Source organism: Oculina patagonica, chromosome 1, assembly GCF_052425735.1.
Source record: "Oculina patagonica isolate OP01 chromosome 1, crgOcupat, whole genome shotgun sequence".
NCBI classification, from domain to species: domain Eukaryota; kingdom Metazoa; phylum Cnidaria; class Anthozoa; order Scleractinia; family Oculinidae; genus Oculina; species Oculina patagonica.
Genome location: NC_135758.1, coordinates 7,175,299 through 7,191,288, shown reverse-complemented (window position 1 = coordinate 7,191,288; position 15,990 = coordinate 7,175,299). Strand labels below are relative to the sequence as shown.

Sequence of the window (15,990 nt, the reverse complement as noted above, 5' to 3'; positions counted from 1 at the left end):
ATACCGTTAAATATCACAGTCATGTTTTAAAGAAAAGCGCTGTTTAAAAATAAACAAATATGATGCACTTAACTTTTAACAACACGATAAAGTGTTTACCTCGGCACGCTTGCATGAGTAGCTTTACAGCAGGTAAATATAATTTGAAGTTTCTGTCACATGACTGCTTGCATAAGTAATATATGAGATTAAAATCATACACCTGCCCTTGATTAAATAATTCCAAATCTCATTTTTGACTCAGCTTGCAACCTATCTTTCTGTTGTGATAAGCACGGGGCGATAACTTTCTTATGACATCAGTGCCAAAAAATATCTGTTGGTATAAAACCTACAAAACGACTATCCGGGCATTATTGGCGATTAAGAGTTTGCAAAGGTGGTAGCAACTGGAACCTTGTGTTCAAAATGAATCATCGAATATCACCTCAAGATTTGATCCTGCAACGACGCCAGTCTCTAGCGGATGACTCATGTTCATTGGCTAGCACGTTTACTCTTCAAGACCGCGTAGAGGCGATTGAACATTCTAGTGAAGAATTTCACGAAATGGTAAGTAAAAGAACTGCATGATTGAAAGAGAGAAATGTTTTCGAGAAAGTAGAAACGAACAGGGTTTCAGTTGCATTTTGCGTGCATCGATTTGTTGTAATGTATTATTTCCTTTTCATAGAGACCCACAGTAATTAAAATTAATGGATGTAAAATAACATCCACTGTAATTAAACGCCCAAATATAAGTTTTAATTGCTGTACATTATAATTATTTTTTTCACGGAAATTTTTCTTTAAATGTATATTTCGTCGGTTTAGAATTAGGGATCGAACACCCAGTAAAGATTATATTTATTCGAGTCATTGCCAATTGAATTGTAAATTTCAAGATTAAATTAATTTGAAGTTGCCTGCTGGCATAAAATGGCCACTTTATCCAAACACAATTAGCATTTGTTTTCCAAGCGCCGTTTGATGCTTTAGATAGTCTTTAGTATAACGTTACCCCATGTAATCCTACAGACTTAAAAAATAAACTTTGTTAAAATGTTAAAATATCGTAGGTATAAGAAAAAAATCACCAATCTGTCTCTCAAATTAACGTGATAAATAATCGTCTATGCGAATAAACGGAAATGTCCGATCTTTTAATTAATGAAGTTAGTTATGATGTACTTGTAATAGCATGAGAATATTTATTGACAATAATTCTGTACAATTCGCAAAAAAAGAGTTTTCACTGCATATATTTTTTTAACCATATAACGCTTCAATGCAAGATATCTTGTTTTCAGGAATCGCCATTTTATATGGTAATTTTTTTCCAACTTATTGTATGTCATGTTACCGGCCGGAAAATAAATAGTTTTATGAACACTACCTTTGTTCTCCCAAGTATTGACTAGCAGTGCGCACCTTTTGCAAACATAAATGTCAGAGTTCTTTTGTTTAAGTGTGCCAACTCTTGTATAATTAAAAGAAGGCTTTGTTGCAACATCAAAAAGATCTTTAGGCTTGGCACTTCAAAATATTAAGTGGCATCACATTAGCCACTAGCTACTATGACAACATAAATCGCCTTGAGGCTTGCGCTATCTAGAAAGTAAATTGAACATTTTTTGTTTACAAATTTACAGTGCAAGTACTGAGTCTTAGATGAAGAAATGTTTTCTTTTTGTCAAGTTTTTTCCCTGTTGCCAGAAAGCAGAATTTTCATAGGAAATAATAAAGATGGTAAATGTTAAGCTCGGTAATAAATAATGAAGAAGAAGTAGGGTATTCTGAACATGACACTAGCATGGGACAAAGAAAAAATCTGAGTCCCCGTAGGGAATCGAACCCATGGGCCTCCCAGATCCGTGGGCGCTCTAACCAACTGAGCTTGGAGACTCGTGAGCTGGGCCATTACTATGTTGATATTTGACACGCGTCCTGCATACTGCTAGGATCGCAATGTCGAAATCATCAATTTGTAGTAAATAATAAATATGGTAAATTTTAACTCGGCAATAAATAATAAACAATCAACATATCAACCTAGTAAATGGCCCAGCTCACAACGAGTCTCTCGTGCTCGTTGATAGGCGCAACCGTTCTGGGGGCCTTGGGTTGTCCCGTCGGGGACTCAGATTTTTCTTTGTCCCATGCTCGTGTCATGCGAATACTTCATCTTCAAAATTTTCATGTTTATATTTTAGAAGAAGTAACGACCTGCATCCACCATCATTCGCAATCATTATTTTTAGTTTTTAGAGTTTAGTTTTCTTTAGCTTTAGTTTTAATGCTTTTAAAAGTTTTATATATACAAATTCTTCTACAGTTATTGACATTTTTATACTGTTCATAATTTTATTGTCTCAGGGCCTCTATGGATACCAGCCTCGTTGCTGAAGGGGCTACACTGATAAAATAAAGTTCCGTCCCTTTTAAATAAAGTTCCTTACATTTATAGGTCAAGCAAGAAATGAGAGAAAAAGGAATTGAAAGAAGCCAAGCAATGGATTCAGTTCGTCTCCAGAGGTTGATAGATTTGTGTGACACAAAGAAAAGCACTGCGCTTTATTTGCTACAAGAATGGAATTATGAACCGCAGGTTAGGGCCGCATTTTTGACTTTGCAATGATTGGGGAATCATGTATCGTTTCCTTAATTTTTTCCATAGCTAATTTTATAAAATCCCAGTGTCGTGGCGCTCTGTTAGTTTGCCCCGGCAACGCTAAGGGATCCCCCCCCCTCACCCCTAGCCCCTACATACGAAAGGGACGGGGAGTTTTAAATCTAAAGAAGACTTATCTGGGAGTGGCTCAAGCTTTTTTTGACCATTAAATATTCGTACCTGATATTAGTCTAGACTGCCCTAAGACCAGTATGACGGTTTTTTTTTTATTTCTAAGTAAGACACGTGCAACCCCCCCCTTGCCCCCCCCCCCCGGTTAACGAGACCTTGACGGTTATACCACTATGGAAATTATGCAGTACGATATAGTCATAATCTAAAATTCGGGGGTTTTTTTCCCTTCCAAATGTCATGTTTTTCTGCACTTCTTTGTGCTTTCAACTCACTTCCTTGGGTGTTTTCTAACTGAAACAAGCGGTGCATGCTTAAGACCGTTTTAACTTGTTAAGATGCAAAAAATAAAGCCTGTCTGACTCTTCCTGTCATGCTGAGACCGCTTGGCGTGAAGCTTGTGATTTGACACTCGTTATACAATCAAACGAGTACTATATACTGGTAACTCAATGAGCAAACACGTTAACTGGTAACGTTCATCATAACTTTTAATTTTCTTCGCTCTAAGATGTTAAAATTCTCGAGAAAATCCAACGCTTATGAAATAATTGTTGACCATTTGATTATCCACACGTTGTAAGCTAAGCTACGTCCATCGAATGAAAAAATCATTGTGTAGGATAACAGAACACTTTACAATGTTAGGTCTGCAGATTCCTTAAGCTCCTGTGTGACTCAGGGGTTAATTTAAAAGAGGTTGAAGATTTTCTCCACAACACGCCGTTACACATAGCTGCAACCAAGAACTTCGTCTCGCTTGCAAAGTTTTTGATTGACAGTTGTCCCAGCATTCTTCTGGCTACAAACGGTCAGGGTGAACTTCCGGTTGAAACTGCGATAAAATATGGACAAGATGACGTGGCTGCATTCCTTATAAGGAGAATGGATCACAGAAGGTTGGTACATGTTCTATTACATGAATTGTCTCAAAAAAATTCTTTTTTTTTGCAGAGTATTTTCCTTGTTCCAGAGGTTTCTCGTATCTATTTCTCAGTTCAATTTGAGCCGCGAACCGGCGAATTACAACAACCAGTAAAGAAAGAAGAGAGAAACCTCCGGGAGCAGGATAAGCAGAGCACAGGATGGGAGATTAAATAATGAGCCTGAAACCGATCATTTTTACGGGGCAAAAAAAAAAAAAAAAAAAAAAAAAAAAACCACTAAATCTATTTAATAGCTATATGCAATTTTAATAAAGAAAAGAAAAATCCCCTAGAAAAGCTTGGGAGAAAGTATTTGTGTAAACCTTCGTCGGGCGGCCGGTTTAACATAAAATTTCGGATTCTTCCAAAAGATCTCGTGTGCCATACTCTGTTTCTTTCATCATACATACCAAATTCTCAATGAGGTAAAAAAGAGTCTCTTTATTTTCTAGGGTTCGCAACTTGTTAAGGGCCAAACAGCAAAAAGCAGCTCCAATTAGTTTGGTGAAACTGACAGAAGAGTTTAAAATGCAGGTGAACAACTGATGACGGACTAACAATCCTAACAGAATAAATTAGTTATCGATTAAGATTAACATGTAAATATTTCTCGCTCGAAAATTTTCCCAGTCATTAAGTTTGTTTTTGTTGCCGGCCAAGATGTCTCTTAGTTGTATGAAGCCAGAGTCAATAGAACTTCTCCTGAACACCGGTTTGTTATCAAATAAAATACAGTAGAACCTCGATATAACGAAGGTCACAAAGGGCCAAGGGACTGGCAAAATACGTTCGCTACAACGAGGTTTTTTTATATCGAGGTTCTTTTCTATATATTTTACTATCATTGGGGAAAAGAATATCGTTCGTTATATCGAGGACTTCGTTATATAGAGGTTCGTTAAATCGAGGTTCTACTGTATGTGGGATGTTCCATATAATCGTGACGAGAATAAACCTTATCCTTTGTTTCTAGTATTTGTTGAACGTAACATTTAAGCCATTTACGCTAAATACGCTTTATTACCCTAGATTTTGTTTCTGTTTATCTGCGTTTCTTTTCTATTCGAAATATCGACAGAAAACAATCGTGGCCGTGTTGGATTGTCTCATTTCTCCTCGTTGGCCGCATCCACCATGCCTGCCGTCTGACGTTGTCCCGTGCCTGTCATGGGAACAGCTTCAGGACACGCCCACTCACTTTCACGTGACCTACGACATCCTGGAGAGTGACGTCAACGGCAGATTCCCGGATGATGCTAAATATGAGTACACGCCCAAGTCTTGTTACTACCATTTGGCGAAGCACTGCCAACAGACATTAGATAAGGTACAGTGTAGATAAGGAATTGACATAACTACTCTTGTTTCATTATTTTATCTAGCTTTTTGAAGGTAAAAGGGCAGAAATGAAAATGAATTAGCAGTTTACGTGCTAAACACAAATGTCTGAAAATCAAAAAATGTAAAGTTGCTACTCAAGAGACAGCTTTAAATTTTTCTTGGTTCTTAGTGTGGTTAGCTAGAAGACCGACGTGAACGCTAAAAACTAAGAAGAAGAACGTTTCAACATCTAGAAAAACCAGATATGTCCAGGATTTAACGCTATGATTTCACATTCCTCATGACAGGCATCACAAAGTGTCCTCATTATAAAAGTTCACCAAACACCCAATCTGTCAAATATGAGTAATATGGAAATGTCAAATCACAGTCAAACATGAAGTACTCATTACAATACTTGCGTTCAATCCTGGACATAAGTGAGAAAAACGCCAAAGCTATCACAAAGAAGAAACCAACAACACCTAAAACAACAGACAGCCAATAAAATCATTTCGTTAAAGTTAACATTGATTCCAATGAAAATACGTACGATTTCTTAACGCACTTCTCAGCATTTTTTGCTTACATTTCTGGTGTCCTCTTTTCTTCCAGGAAATTTTAAATCACGTTGTCATTAAGTTGCTGACAGAAAGAAAATGGACCAAGTACGCTTCGTTCTGGTTCAGGTTAGAATCTTATTATTGTTTCATTATTTCTCTATCGGTAACTCTTTTGCATATTCATTCCCACACGGTTGTTAAATGACGTGACGTCACATTTGAAATGGGTCTATAGTGTGTGTAATTGAAATGCTCCCAGTGGCTAGCTTCTTTGCTAAAATGTATAGTGATTGTACAAACCAGTAATTACAAGAATACAATTACCGCACATATAAGGCCTCCTGCGATCAGTGTCGACCATGGACGATGTGCCGTAGGGTTGACAGTCGTTGTAGCGATGCGGCAAGAGCAGCATTGTGGCTGATGAGACAGATGCAGGAATGACAGTTGCTTCTTGAGTACACTGCGCCACCCTCTGCGATCTGCTGCTACCTCTTACCAGAGGCAGAACAGCGTCTGCAATAAACAAAGCGTGCTTCAAGAGCAGGGAGAATTCCGAAGACGGTGGGAGCGAGCACGCAGCCTTACTTCACGCCGCTTTTGATTTCAAAGGGATCAAACGTGCTGCTCTCAAACTGGATGGTTGCCTTTATGTCGATGTCGTCGTGGAATGATCTGATCAGGCTGTGTGACTTTGTGGGGCGGGGGCATACAATTTTCAGGATGTTAATTAAACAGTCCATCGCTGCTAACCAGGTCGAATGCATTGGAGAGATCTATGAAGATAATGTAGAGGGTCTTTTGCTGTTTCCTACACTTCTCCTTTGGTTGGCGAAAAGAGAAGATCGTGTCCACTGAGAAGCCTTCTGCACGGAAGCAGCTCACTGAGATTCAGGACAGATACGCTCAGCTAGTTTTTAAAAACGCACAAGTACAGGTCTAGCGTAGATTTACCTACAGTACTCAAAAAGGAGATGCCCCGGTAGTTGTTACAGTCAATTCTGACGCCCTTGTTCTTGTATGGAGTGATAATCTTAGCATCGCGCAAGTCGTTTGGAACAGCTCCTTCCCACCAACACTGGCAAAGGACTTCGTGTAAAGGCTGAAGTAAGGTATTCTTCAACTCTTGATCAGAGCTAAGGAGATGTCATAATTTCTAGGTACCTTGCGAGGGCCACGCTGTCATTAGCATTGCTGACTTCTTCCATTGTTGGTTCAGCATCTTGCTGCACTATAATGGGCAAAGGGTCAATAGCATTGAGTGCTGAGGTTACAACGGCGTTTTTTTTATAGAGTACAACTCTAAATGGTATTCCACACATCTCTCCAATTAAGAGGAAAAAAAAAAAAAAAAAAAAAAAAAAAAAAAAAAAAAAAAAAAAACCAATTTTTTTTACATTTCTAAAATAAAAACACAACAAAAAAAAAAAAAAATAAAAAAAAAATTAAACTTTAACCAATTTTTTAATCAAAAAAATATTATTTTTATCCACCCCCCCCTCGTTTCGTATATGGCTAATTCTTGCCTTTTCAGTAGTCACTTTCGCACTGGGGGATTTGAGGGGGCTGTTTTCCTCTGAAATGGTCCTAGTGGTTTCTTTATGCCCTTATACATTCTCCTTGCGTTGCCCTTTGCTGATGCACTCTGAATGTCATCGCTGAGCTGAGCTACAACTACCACATATACCAATAAGAAATAACTGGCATACAACTACATGTACCTCACACACAAACCAGCAATAAGTGTCATAGAACCTTAAGGAGATGCATGGATTCGAACCCTATCAAAAAGGAACTGATCCATACGATGGTGACCGTGATAAAATTAATTATGAATTAATGTGTGTATATATTATTTGATTGACAGAGTTCGCGTATGGAATTACTTTGTTTTCCTGACTGTCCTCTGCACCACTTTCATGAAGGCTGCGAGATCAGAGGATCTACTGGATTACCGGAAATCAACTGTTTACAAATTCCTTGATTTCTGGGTTCTGGCCACGACATTATGGTTTATAGCCGATGAACTCTCTGAACTAAAAAGGTACTGTTTGAACAATGGAGGCCCTGTTAGGGGGGTTTACGTTATCCCTTATCCCAATAACTTTCAGGGTAGTTATTCCTTATCCCAAAAAGTACCAAAGCTATTATCCCTATTATTTTGATTTTCACTATTCCCAAAATTGAGTTGTTTCGCCTTATCCCCATGATTATTTAGAAATTTATCCCTCTCATTTAAAACTGCTAACAGGGCCTGGCAATGGTATAAGAATCAAAGTGCTGAAATTACATCAAAATAAAAACTGATTTGGCTTTAATTTGGTTGGTGCGCGCGTGTTCTTCTAGGTAAATTTATAACGGGCATACATTCTGATAAAATGGAGAAAATGATTGGACGGTTCTGCTTCTGGTTCAATTTAGGGTATTAAAATCGGTAAGGACAGTGTTAGGATATTTAAGGTAAATTTTTAACAGAGGCGTTTGATGCAACCGTACACGTCTTAGAAATTAATTTTAGTCACGCCGACATCACAAGATGGCAAGATGTTGTCCCGGCCCTTAAAAGGGCTATCTTTAACGTTCTCACGAATACTTAATATGGCGTTTCACACCTATGAATCCAGAAGGTGTTATCGTTTATTTATTCTTATTATTCTCTAATCCTCAGAGAGCCAATCGCGTACGTCAAAGATTTCTTCAACTACATGGATCTTTCAGGATACTTTTTGATTTTGGCAACATTCGTATTCCGATTTCTTGGAAGTGACGTACAGTGGACATTTGCCTCTTTGGCAATTTTTATCAACTTTATCGGAGTCTTCAAGTACTCGGTCGGAGACCAGTAAGTACAAACTGTACATACATGTGTCAATGACCTTAATGCTAAACTTTAATTTCTGCTGGCATAAGTATTCAGACGGGGAGGGGAGGGGGTTTTGAAGTCCGCTATAATGTAATAGGTTATTTCCGAGTTACCCTTTGCCTCTGTTTCAAAACGAGTCTACGTGCGAAACCATTTAGATGAAAATGAGTTTGATTTGCATGAAAATAGACTTGTAGGTGGACCTCATTTTCATATGATGGTCGACGTAGACTCGTTCTGAAACAGAGGCAAAGGGTAACTCGGAAATGGCCTATTTCAAATCCGTTCAAACCATAACCACGAAATGTGAAATTTAGATTGTCAAATTCAAGATGGTGGATTTGTAACAAAGGATTTCTTTTTGTAATCTCATTGCTGCCTGATAGTGTAAACACCACTTGCTAACTTTATTTTAGGCTATTTTATGAAAAATAAATTAAAAGAAATGTTATATGGCGGAGCCAATAGGCAGATTTATCTCCTCTAAAGGATTTGCCCTCGTAATTCCATTACTTCCAAAGAACCATTTGGAAAATATCTTATCAAACTGGTAGTTGTAAACATTGAGCTGGTTATAATGTCAAACTTGATGAAAATACAGATGTAAGATATATCAGCCGATAAAATCAAATAAACAATATCATAAATAGTTTTCACGTGTACGTCACCCTGTGTTAAAATGGTGGTCACAGCGGGTTATAAGTTACAGGTGTTGGGCGTTTGAAGCCCCCTCTCCCCCACCTCTGTTCCGGTCAAAGAAGTCCCGGTCTGAAAAGGTTGAACCTTTTAGTTTATATTACGCTTTGGGTTATGTGCCATAATAGCTTAGTCAAGTACACTTTCATAATAACTATATATCTTTTTGTACAGTAGATTTGTAGATTTCTTCATCACTAGTGCTCCAACCCACAATATAAAAAATTCCAAACGAATTAAAGATTAGTTCAATTCTACCTTGTGGGAGGCGCGGTGGCCTAATGGTTAGCGCGCTCGACTCCGAGTCGAACGGCCCAGGTTCGAGCTCTGGCCGGGGCGCTGCGTTGTGTACTTGGGCAAGACTCTTTACTCTCACAGTGCCTCTCTCCACCCAGGTGTATAAAAAAGGAACCGGTGAATTTTCTGCTGGGGGGTGACCCTCCGATGGACTAGCATCCCATCCAGGGGAGTGGCAATACTCCTAGTTGGATCGTTCACCGCACTGAGTAACACTCTCTCTGCTTTATTTGCAGAAACACTGGCTTGTACATAAAATGCCTTGGCAAGGTCATCTCCAAGGACATTCCAAGATTTTTGAGCGTGTTTAGTATTATTTTAGTGACATTTTCAACTTCATTCTACTTGGCTATTAGAGCAGAGAAACCCAACGCAACAGCACACGTACTTGGCAACAAGTAGTGTATTATTTGTTATTGTTATTTCCATTTGCATTGTTATTGTTTTTGCTATTGCTATTGTTACAGCAAGGCGCCCAAATGTGTGACCACTTTTAAATTTATTCACATTCTTTCGTGCAGATTTAATCCAATCAAAAGCCGTGGATAGCTTGCAGCTGACTTCTGATTGGATTAAATCTGCACGAAAGAATGTGAATAAATTAAAAATGGTCACACATTTGGGCGCCTTCCTGTAATACTATCATCATCATCATCATCATCATCATCATCATCATCATCATCATCATCATCATCATCATAGTACATGCTTGTCATGCCAGCGCTTCGGAAACCAGACTCCAGTGTAACGTCCCCTGTTGTTTGTTGCTTCATTTTAGTACGCTCAGGAATGAGATATCGTGCACCAACAATTTAGGATGTGTGATGATGGCTGGTATAATGACGTGGCTCGAAGGCTCGTCCATTGTTCACAACTTGTCAGAAGTTGGGTGAGTTCAATAAGTGAAAACTGACGGTCATTGGCTTTTCAGTGAACACATCAGTGATACATTCCATTAATTTCGCAATCAGCACGAAAAAAAGCAAGAAGCACCCCCTGTAAATGCACGTAACTGATGCGCAAAATGCGAGAACCAACCAGAAACGTAATAGGGTAAACACAATTACTGGTGTACTAGTAGTTTACATTGTGAGCCTTGAATAAATAAACAAGTATTGTAAATAAACAGATATATGTTGAGAATTCTAACTGGTGGGAGGCTTACCAGTTGGCTATATACAAATCGTGGAGGGATTGAACTCGGGGCCAACGAACACAAACCTACTAGTGGCCGGGAGGAAGGTTTGAACCTAGATCCTCCAGATTACAAGTCCAGCCCCTATACCCACGCCGCCTCCTCTTTTTGTGTTTTTGATTGTACATGTTCGCTTCTACAGTCATAAACAACTCAATTGCTCATATTGCTGGGTCAAGCGGACCTCTTTACTTTTCTTCGTTCTAGCCAGCCTAGTCTCTAGGCGTTCTCGGCTCAAGGGAGTCTGGGCTTTATCGTGAGCCTAGTGACGTCACCGAAGAGCAGCTCCCCCAGGCTTTGCGCGGTCACCAAAACAAGAGAGAAGGCCTAGAGACTAGGCTGCGTTCTGACCACGTACCCCCCCCCCCCCCCCCCCCCCTTCCCCCCCTTTTTTTCAAAAAAAAAAAAAAAAAACCCCCCCCCCAAAAAAAATTTTTTTTTTTTTTTTTTTTATAATAAAAAAATAACTTATAAAAACCCCCCCCTCCTTTTTTTTTTCCTATTCCCCCCCCCCCCTAAAACCCCCCCCCCCCCCCCCTTAAAACCCCCCCCAAACCCCTTACGAAATTGTAAAAGCCCAGGGCTTATAACCGGAATTTTACGGTATTCATTTTATCGGTGCATTTGTAATCATACAATCTGTATTTTTTTAACGTTTTCGTTTTGACCTTTCGTTTTGTCCACTCGGATAACTAGGTTGGGCCGGGGAAAGGAAGGAAGAATCTATTTCTCTCTATCTAATCTCCGAAAGAACGGGCAGTCTTTACAGAATGCTGTTTCTTTTTCTTTTCTAGATGGCTAGCGGCACTGCTGACAGTCTTATTCATGGTAAGCGTGTCCATCATTCTGCTGAACATCCTGATCGCTCAACTCTCCTTGACTTACGAGCTCGTCCAAGAAGAGTCTTTGCATTCTTTCACTGCGCTAAGAATGCAGGCTGTGGCAATCGTTGAGTGGCAGAGCAGGTTTAAATTTTGGGTAAGTGCAGAGGTTCATGGATTGCGCAAATGAGGCTATGAAGTAAAATAATTAAAAGTAAAGAGATCAACCATCGTGCTTCGGAAAGGCAACAAAATGAAACATAGAGGAGCACAAACGAGTTAAAATTAGAATTTTCGTTTCTTGCTACTGTGATTCGCTGGAGGTCGTAACTGCCCGGGACAAATCAGGGTCGGCTAGGGGGTGAAGTGGTATACCAACATACCTTAAAACATATACCCAGTATACCCAAATTGTCCCTCAAATCATGCCAAATATCAAAACTTGAAAAAAAAACAGTACACTCTATATCCATTAAAGGCCCAACTTTAGCGTAAAAATGCTGAATGCCCTATTAAAAATCCCCATGCATACCAGGTACCTAAAAATCCTGGCCAACCCTAAACAAATCTAGAGTATATTACAGTGAAGGGTGTATGATAGTGTCTGAGAATTTGGCGGAACTCGTGCATATGGAGGCTCTTTGAAGAATTCCGGCGGATCCTAAGTGTATGATGGATTTTTCGTCGGGACCCTCGACACACGCTGTCTCTGCTGTTCATACTAGCATTTCCGCAGTACACTTTTGTTACATAGTAATCTTCTTGTAACAACAACAACAACAACAACAACAACAACAGCAATAAAAAAACAAGTTGTAGTATCAGGAGCACCTGAAATTCGTTCCACTCAACTGAGGGTAAATAATATATTCACACTCGCTGGCAAACTCTAATCACACGTAAAAAAAAACGAGTTTGAGACACTGACAGCTAGTGTTCTTAGCCCAAACGCTTCTTTTACCAGCACGGTTTAAAAAGCACATGGAAGACAAAATAAAACTGCGTTATATAAAAATTAATTCTTATACCTAATCGTACCTTTCCTCAGGTGGTGGTCGGCCGTCGTTGGCGGGCGCCGGCGCGGGGGCGGCCTGTTCGCCGGGTCGCCCCGGCGCGGGCGGCTCCGTGTCGTGTTCGTCTCGTCGGCACTCGCACTTGGCGGGCGCGCTTGTGTGCGGGGTTTTCCTTTCGCCGGTCGCCGCTTACGTGGCTCTGTTTTTGGTTCTCTTTTCTTCTTGTCGGTCTCTCTCGTGACCGTGTTGGTGGCATTCAGGACATGCTCGGGATTCGGCAGTGTCGCACTTCTGATTGGCTCACGAATTTGGGTACGGTAAATCATAATAACGTCACTGTAAATAATTTCGTTTCAGAATCTCCGCAAGAAGTATTATATTTCTGGAGAATTAAAGAGCAGAGAAGAAGTTGAAGGTAAAAATAAAACTAGTTAGCTAAATATTGTAAAAAAAAAATTTGATATGTAGGTAACCGCCATTAACGGCCCCCTTCTTCACAAAACACGAGATCTTTTCATCCAGACTGCTACCCACACATTTACAACGTTTCTTGTTAAACCAAATTTTCTCTTTAGAGTGGCTGCTTCAGATCTGGAGACATTCAACTGCAGTGCTATTTTCAAAATGAAACATACGTCAGGTAACTTGAGAAACAGGCCTTCCTAAATGGAGCGGGGGGAGTCTTCTTCTCTTTCTCCCTCCTTCTTTAGAAAAGTCTGAAACTCAGGTTAGTTGTCAGGTAATACATTTTTCTCTTCAGAAATGATGAAAGAGTACAGAAAGAGTGCAAATCTGACACCACCCATGCCGGATGAGATATGGCAGTTTCAAGAACGGGTCGGTGATATGAAGACAAGCTTTAACCAAATGCGGTAAGATATTTTCATTTTAATGCCACAGCCACGATTTTTCCCGGCGACTGGGCACGTGTCCCAGTGTAAAACTGGGACACAGTTTTGCACAACTGACAAAAATAAGTGTGCAAAGTTGTTGCCCTCGTGTCCAATTAAAGGCTTTCTAAATGAATTGACCTTTTTTCTTGATGTTATAATTATTTGCTACCATCAGTAAGAAAGCTAATACATTCGATCTCATATTCAACGCGCGCTAATGGAATAATTGTTGAACACACAGCGGGGTGGGGGTAAGTCGCCTTCCCAGTGGATTCTGCGGCATATAAATTGCCACTGAAGTTATTTTTTATCAGTTTCGATGTGAGACTTGTGCGTGAATATGATTTCCTCCAAAAAAAAAATCAGGTTACCATTAAAGACTTCTTGATAAGTGAATATTTCAAAAAATAAAATCACATTCCTTTGGCCCTTCTCTTAATATGGGCCTGTGTTGATAATTAGTTATCCCCAAATTAGTCTGTGAGTTACAACTAATTCCATTTATATTTGAAGACAGATATCAACTTCCTACGTTGCAAACGAGACTGTAGCAAAGACTTACTAAGAGTCCCCAGGAGACAGAACAGGAGGAAAGCTTGCCTGTGTGGTACATCACTGCATGACAACAGAATGAATGATCACGCCAAATAAATGAATTATGTTCGTTCATTAGCTCATACATGTATACACATTTTTAGTGGATAAGACAACAGAAGTATATAAATGATAACAACTACAAAAATAAGAGCTATAGTGATGCTCACGGCATTAAGGGGTTATAGTCCGGCGGCTTAGCTCGAAATTTTAGTTGAATTGTGCACTTTTTGATACAAGCATGAAACTTGGCACAATGAAAGTGGTCACCAACAGAAGTTTTTTCAGATATAGTGCCAAGTCCGAAAACCACCGGTTTCCATGGAAACCGTAATTTATTAAAATCAATAAAATTTCTTGAAATATTTGTTTGTCTATCAACTTTATTGGTCTCAAAATTTACAAAAATAATTAAAAAAAGAAAAGGACCAAAAAGGAATTGTGATAACACGATAATAATGTTACCCATGCGAGGCGCAACCGTAAAAACTAGTAAGAATGGTGATAAAAAATCTTAATTTTTAAAAAAAAAAATACAACAAATCTAATTAATTACTTATAGTTAAAAATTATGGTTAAAAATCTAATTGATTACTTATAGCTATAGTTACAAAACAAGATGCAGATAATATTAGACACAAAAATTAAGAGCGGTGGCAAGGGCAGTTACGGAAGAGGAACCAGGTGCAGGGCATGTCAATATCATTGGTAGTGTCCAGTAAAGTAAAATAAGTAGCGCGCAGAAAATATTTAGATAAACTTAGGCTAGAAAATTTGTCGTGAGGGGCGAGATTACAGATAGTGTTCCAAGATTTTACAATTCTATTGAAAAAAGAAGCTTGAAAAGTTGCGGTTTTACAGTAAGCAGGTTTAAGTACGAGAGTGGGGTTCTTAGAGCGGGACCGGCCATGCGTGACAAACGTAACATATCGATCAATATTTAGGTCAGTGTATCCAGAAATACAGTTATAGAGAAATAAAAGATCTCTCAGTTCCCTGTCATATGTTAGTGGTAGCAAGCGAAGAGTCAGCAATCATTGTTTGTAGGACGGATCTCGCCGATTCTATAGCTAGTTCTTAGTATCCAGCGAGTGGCGCGCCTCTGGACTCTTTCTAGGATCGTTCTCAAATTGACACTAGCAGGAGCAGCTGGTTTATAGACAAATACTATTATGTCAGGTAGTGATACCAAGTCGCACGTGCAAAATTTAGAATGAAATGCTGTAATTTAGACTGTTCGCAGCCCTATTTTCCTATTTTTCTTCTGTTAGCGAACGGTTCACCGATCGCGAGAGACCTGGAGGCTAGCGCAAAACGAAAGACACAAGGGAGCAGAGGGCGAGGAACAAAAAATCTTTTCTATGCAATAATTTCCAACTAAATATAAATTATTGGTATAAAACAGATGGTAAAAAATAACAATTGTAAGCCTAATTTAAAGCATTCATATCTGTATTTATGCACAAAAATCTACAATAAAAGGTTTATAAAAGTACAGAAAAAGTACTTCGTGGGGGAGGGGCCTCTCGGCTGAAAGTTTCATTGCTGTTTACTAGCTGAAAATGAGAAATTGGCGTTGGCACTATATCAAGAATTGATTAGTATGCGAATGCTTGTAATCCTGCAAAGTTTGGTGCTTGTATCAAAAATCGCACAATTCAGGAGCTAAGCCGCCGGACTACAAGTTAGAAAGCATTGTGCTAACCTAGACTTTGTTTTCTTAATCCAACTACATTTTCTTATTGCATGTTGCATTTTTTAATGTAAAATCTTCAATAAAAATAGACGTTGAATAGTCTCTTTAGGAGCCCATGACCTCTTACATCTATTTTTTTATGTCCGCTACATAATTTATTAATTTTAATGTATCCCCTTTCAACAGTACCCCCACTAAATATGCCAGTGTCACTAAGGGAATCACTAGTCTAGCTTCAGGGGTACAGGTCACAGTCCCCTGAGAGAGGTCCTTACTTCTCTTCAGGGCTGCTGGTAAAAGAGGTTCTTTGGTTCTCTTTAAGGGTCACATT

At 39.2% G+C, this 15,990-nt stretch overlaps 1 protein-coding gene across 1 annotated transcript; it reads left to right on the top strand.

Moving 5' to 3' along the window:
* Window positions 1-105: 105 nt before the first annotated feature.
* On the top strand, window positions 106-15,768 carry LOC144654486 (uncharacterized). Its single transcript, XM_078514643.1, has 14 exons — window positions 106-552; window positions 2,447-2,587; window positions 3,431-3,681; window positions 4,161-4,242; window positions 4,787-5,035; window positions 5,644-5,717; window positions 7,459-7,635; window positions 8,260-8,433; window positions 9,684-9,845; window positions 10,226-10,336; window positions 11,437-11,620; window positions 12,834-12,891; window positions 13,237-13,348; window positions 13,887-15,768. The coding sequence occupies exons 1-14, from the start codon at window positions 409-411 to the stop codon at window positions 13,918-13,920; spliced, it is 1,953 nt and encodes a 650-aa protein (XP_078370769.1). The 5' UTR covers window positions 106-408; the 3' UTR covers window positions 13,921-15,768.
* The last annotated feature ends 222 nt before the right edge of the window (window positions 15,769-15,990 follow it).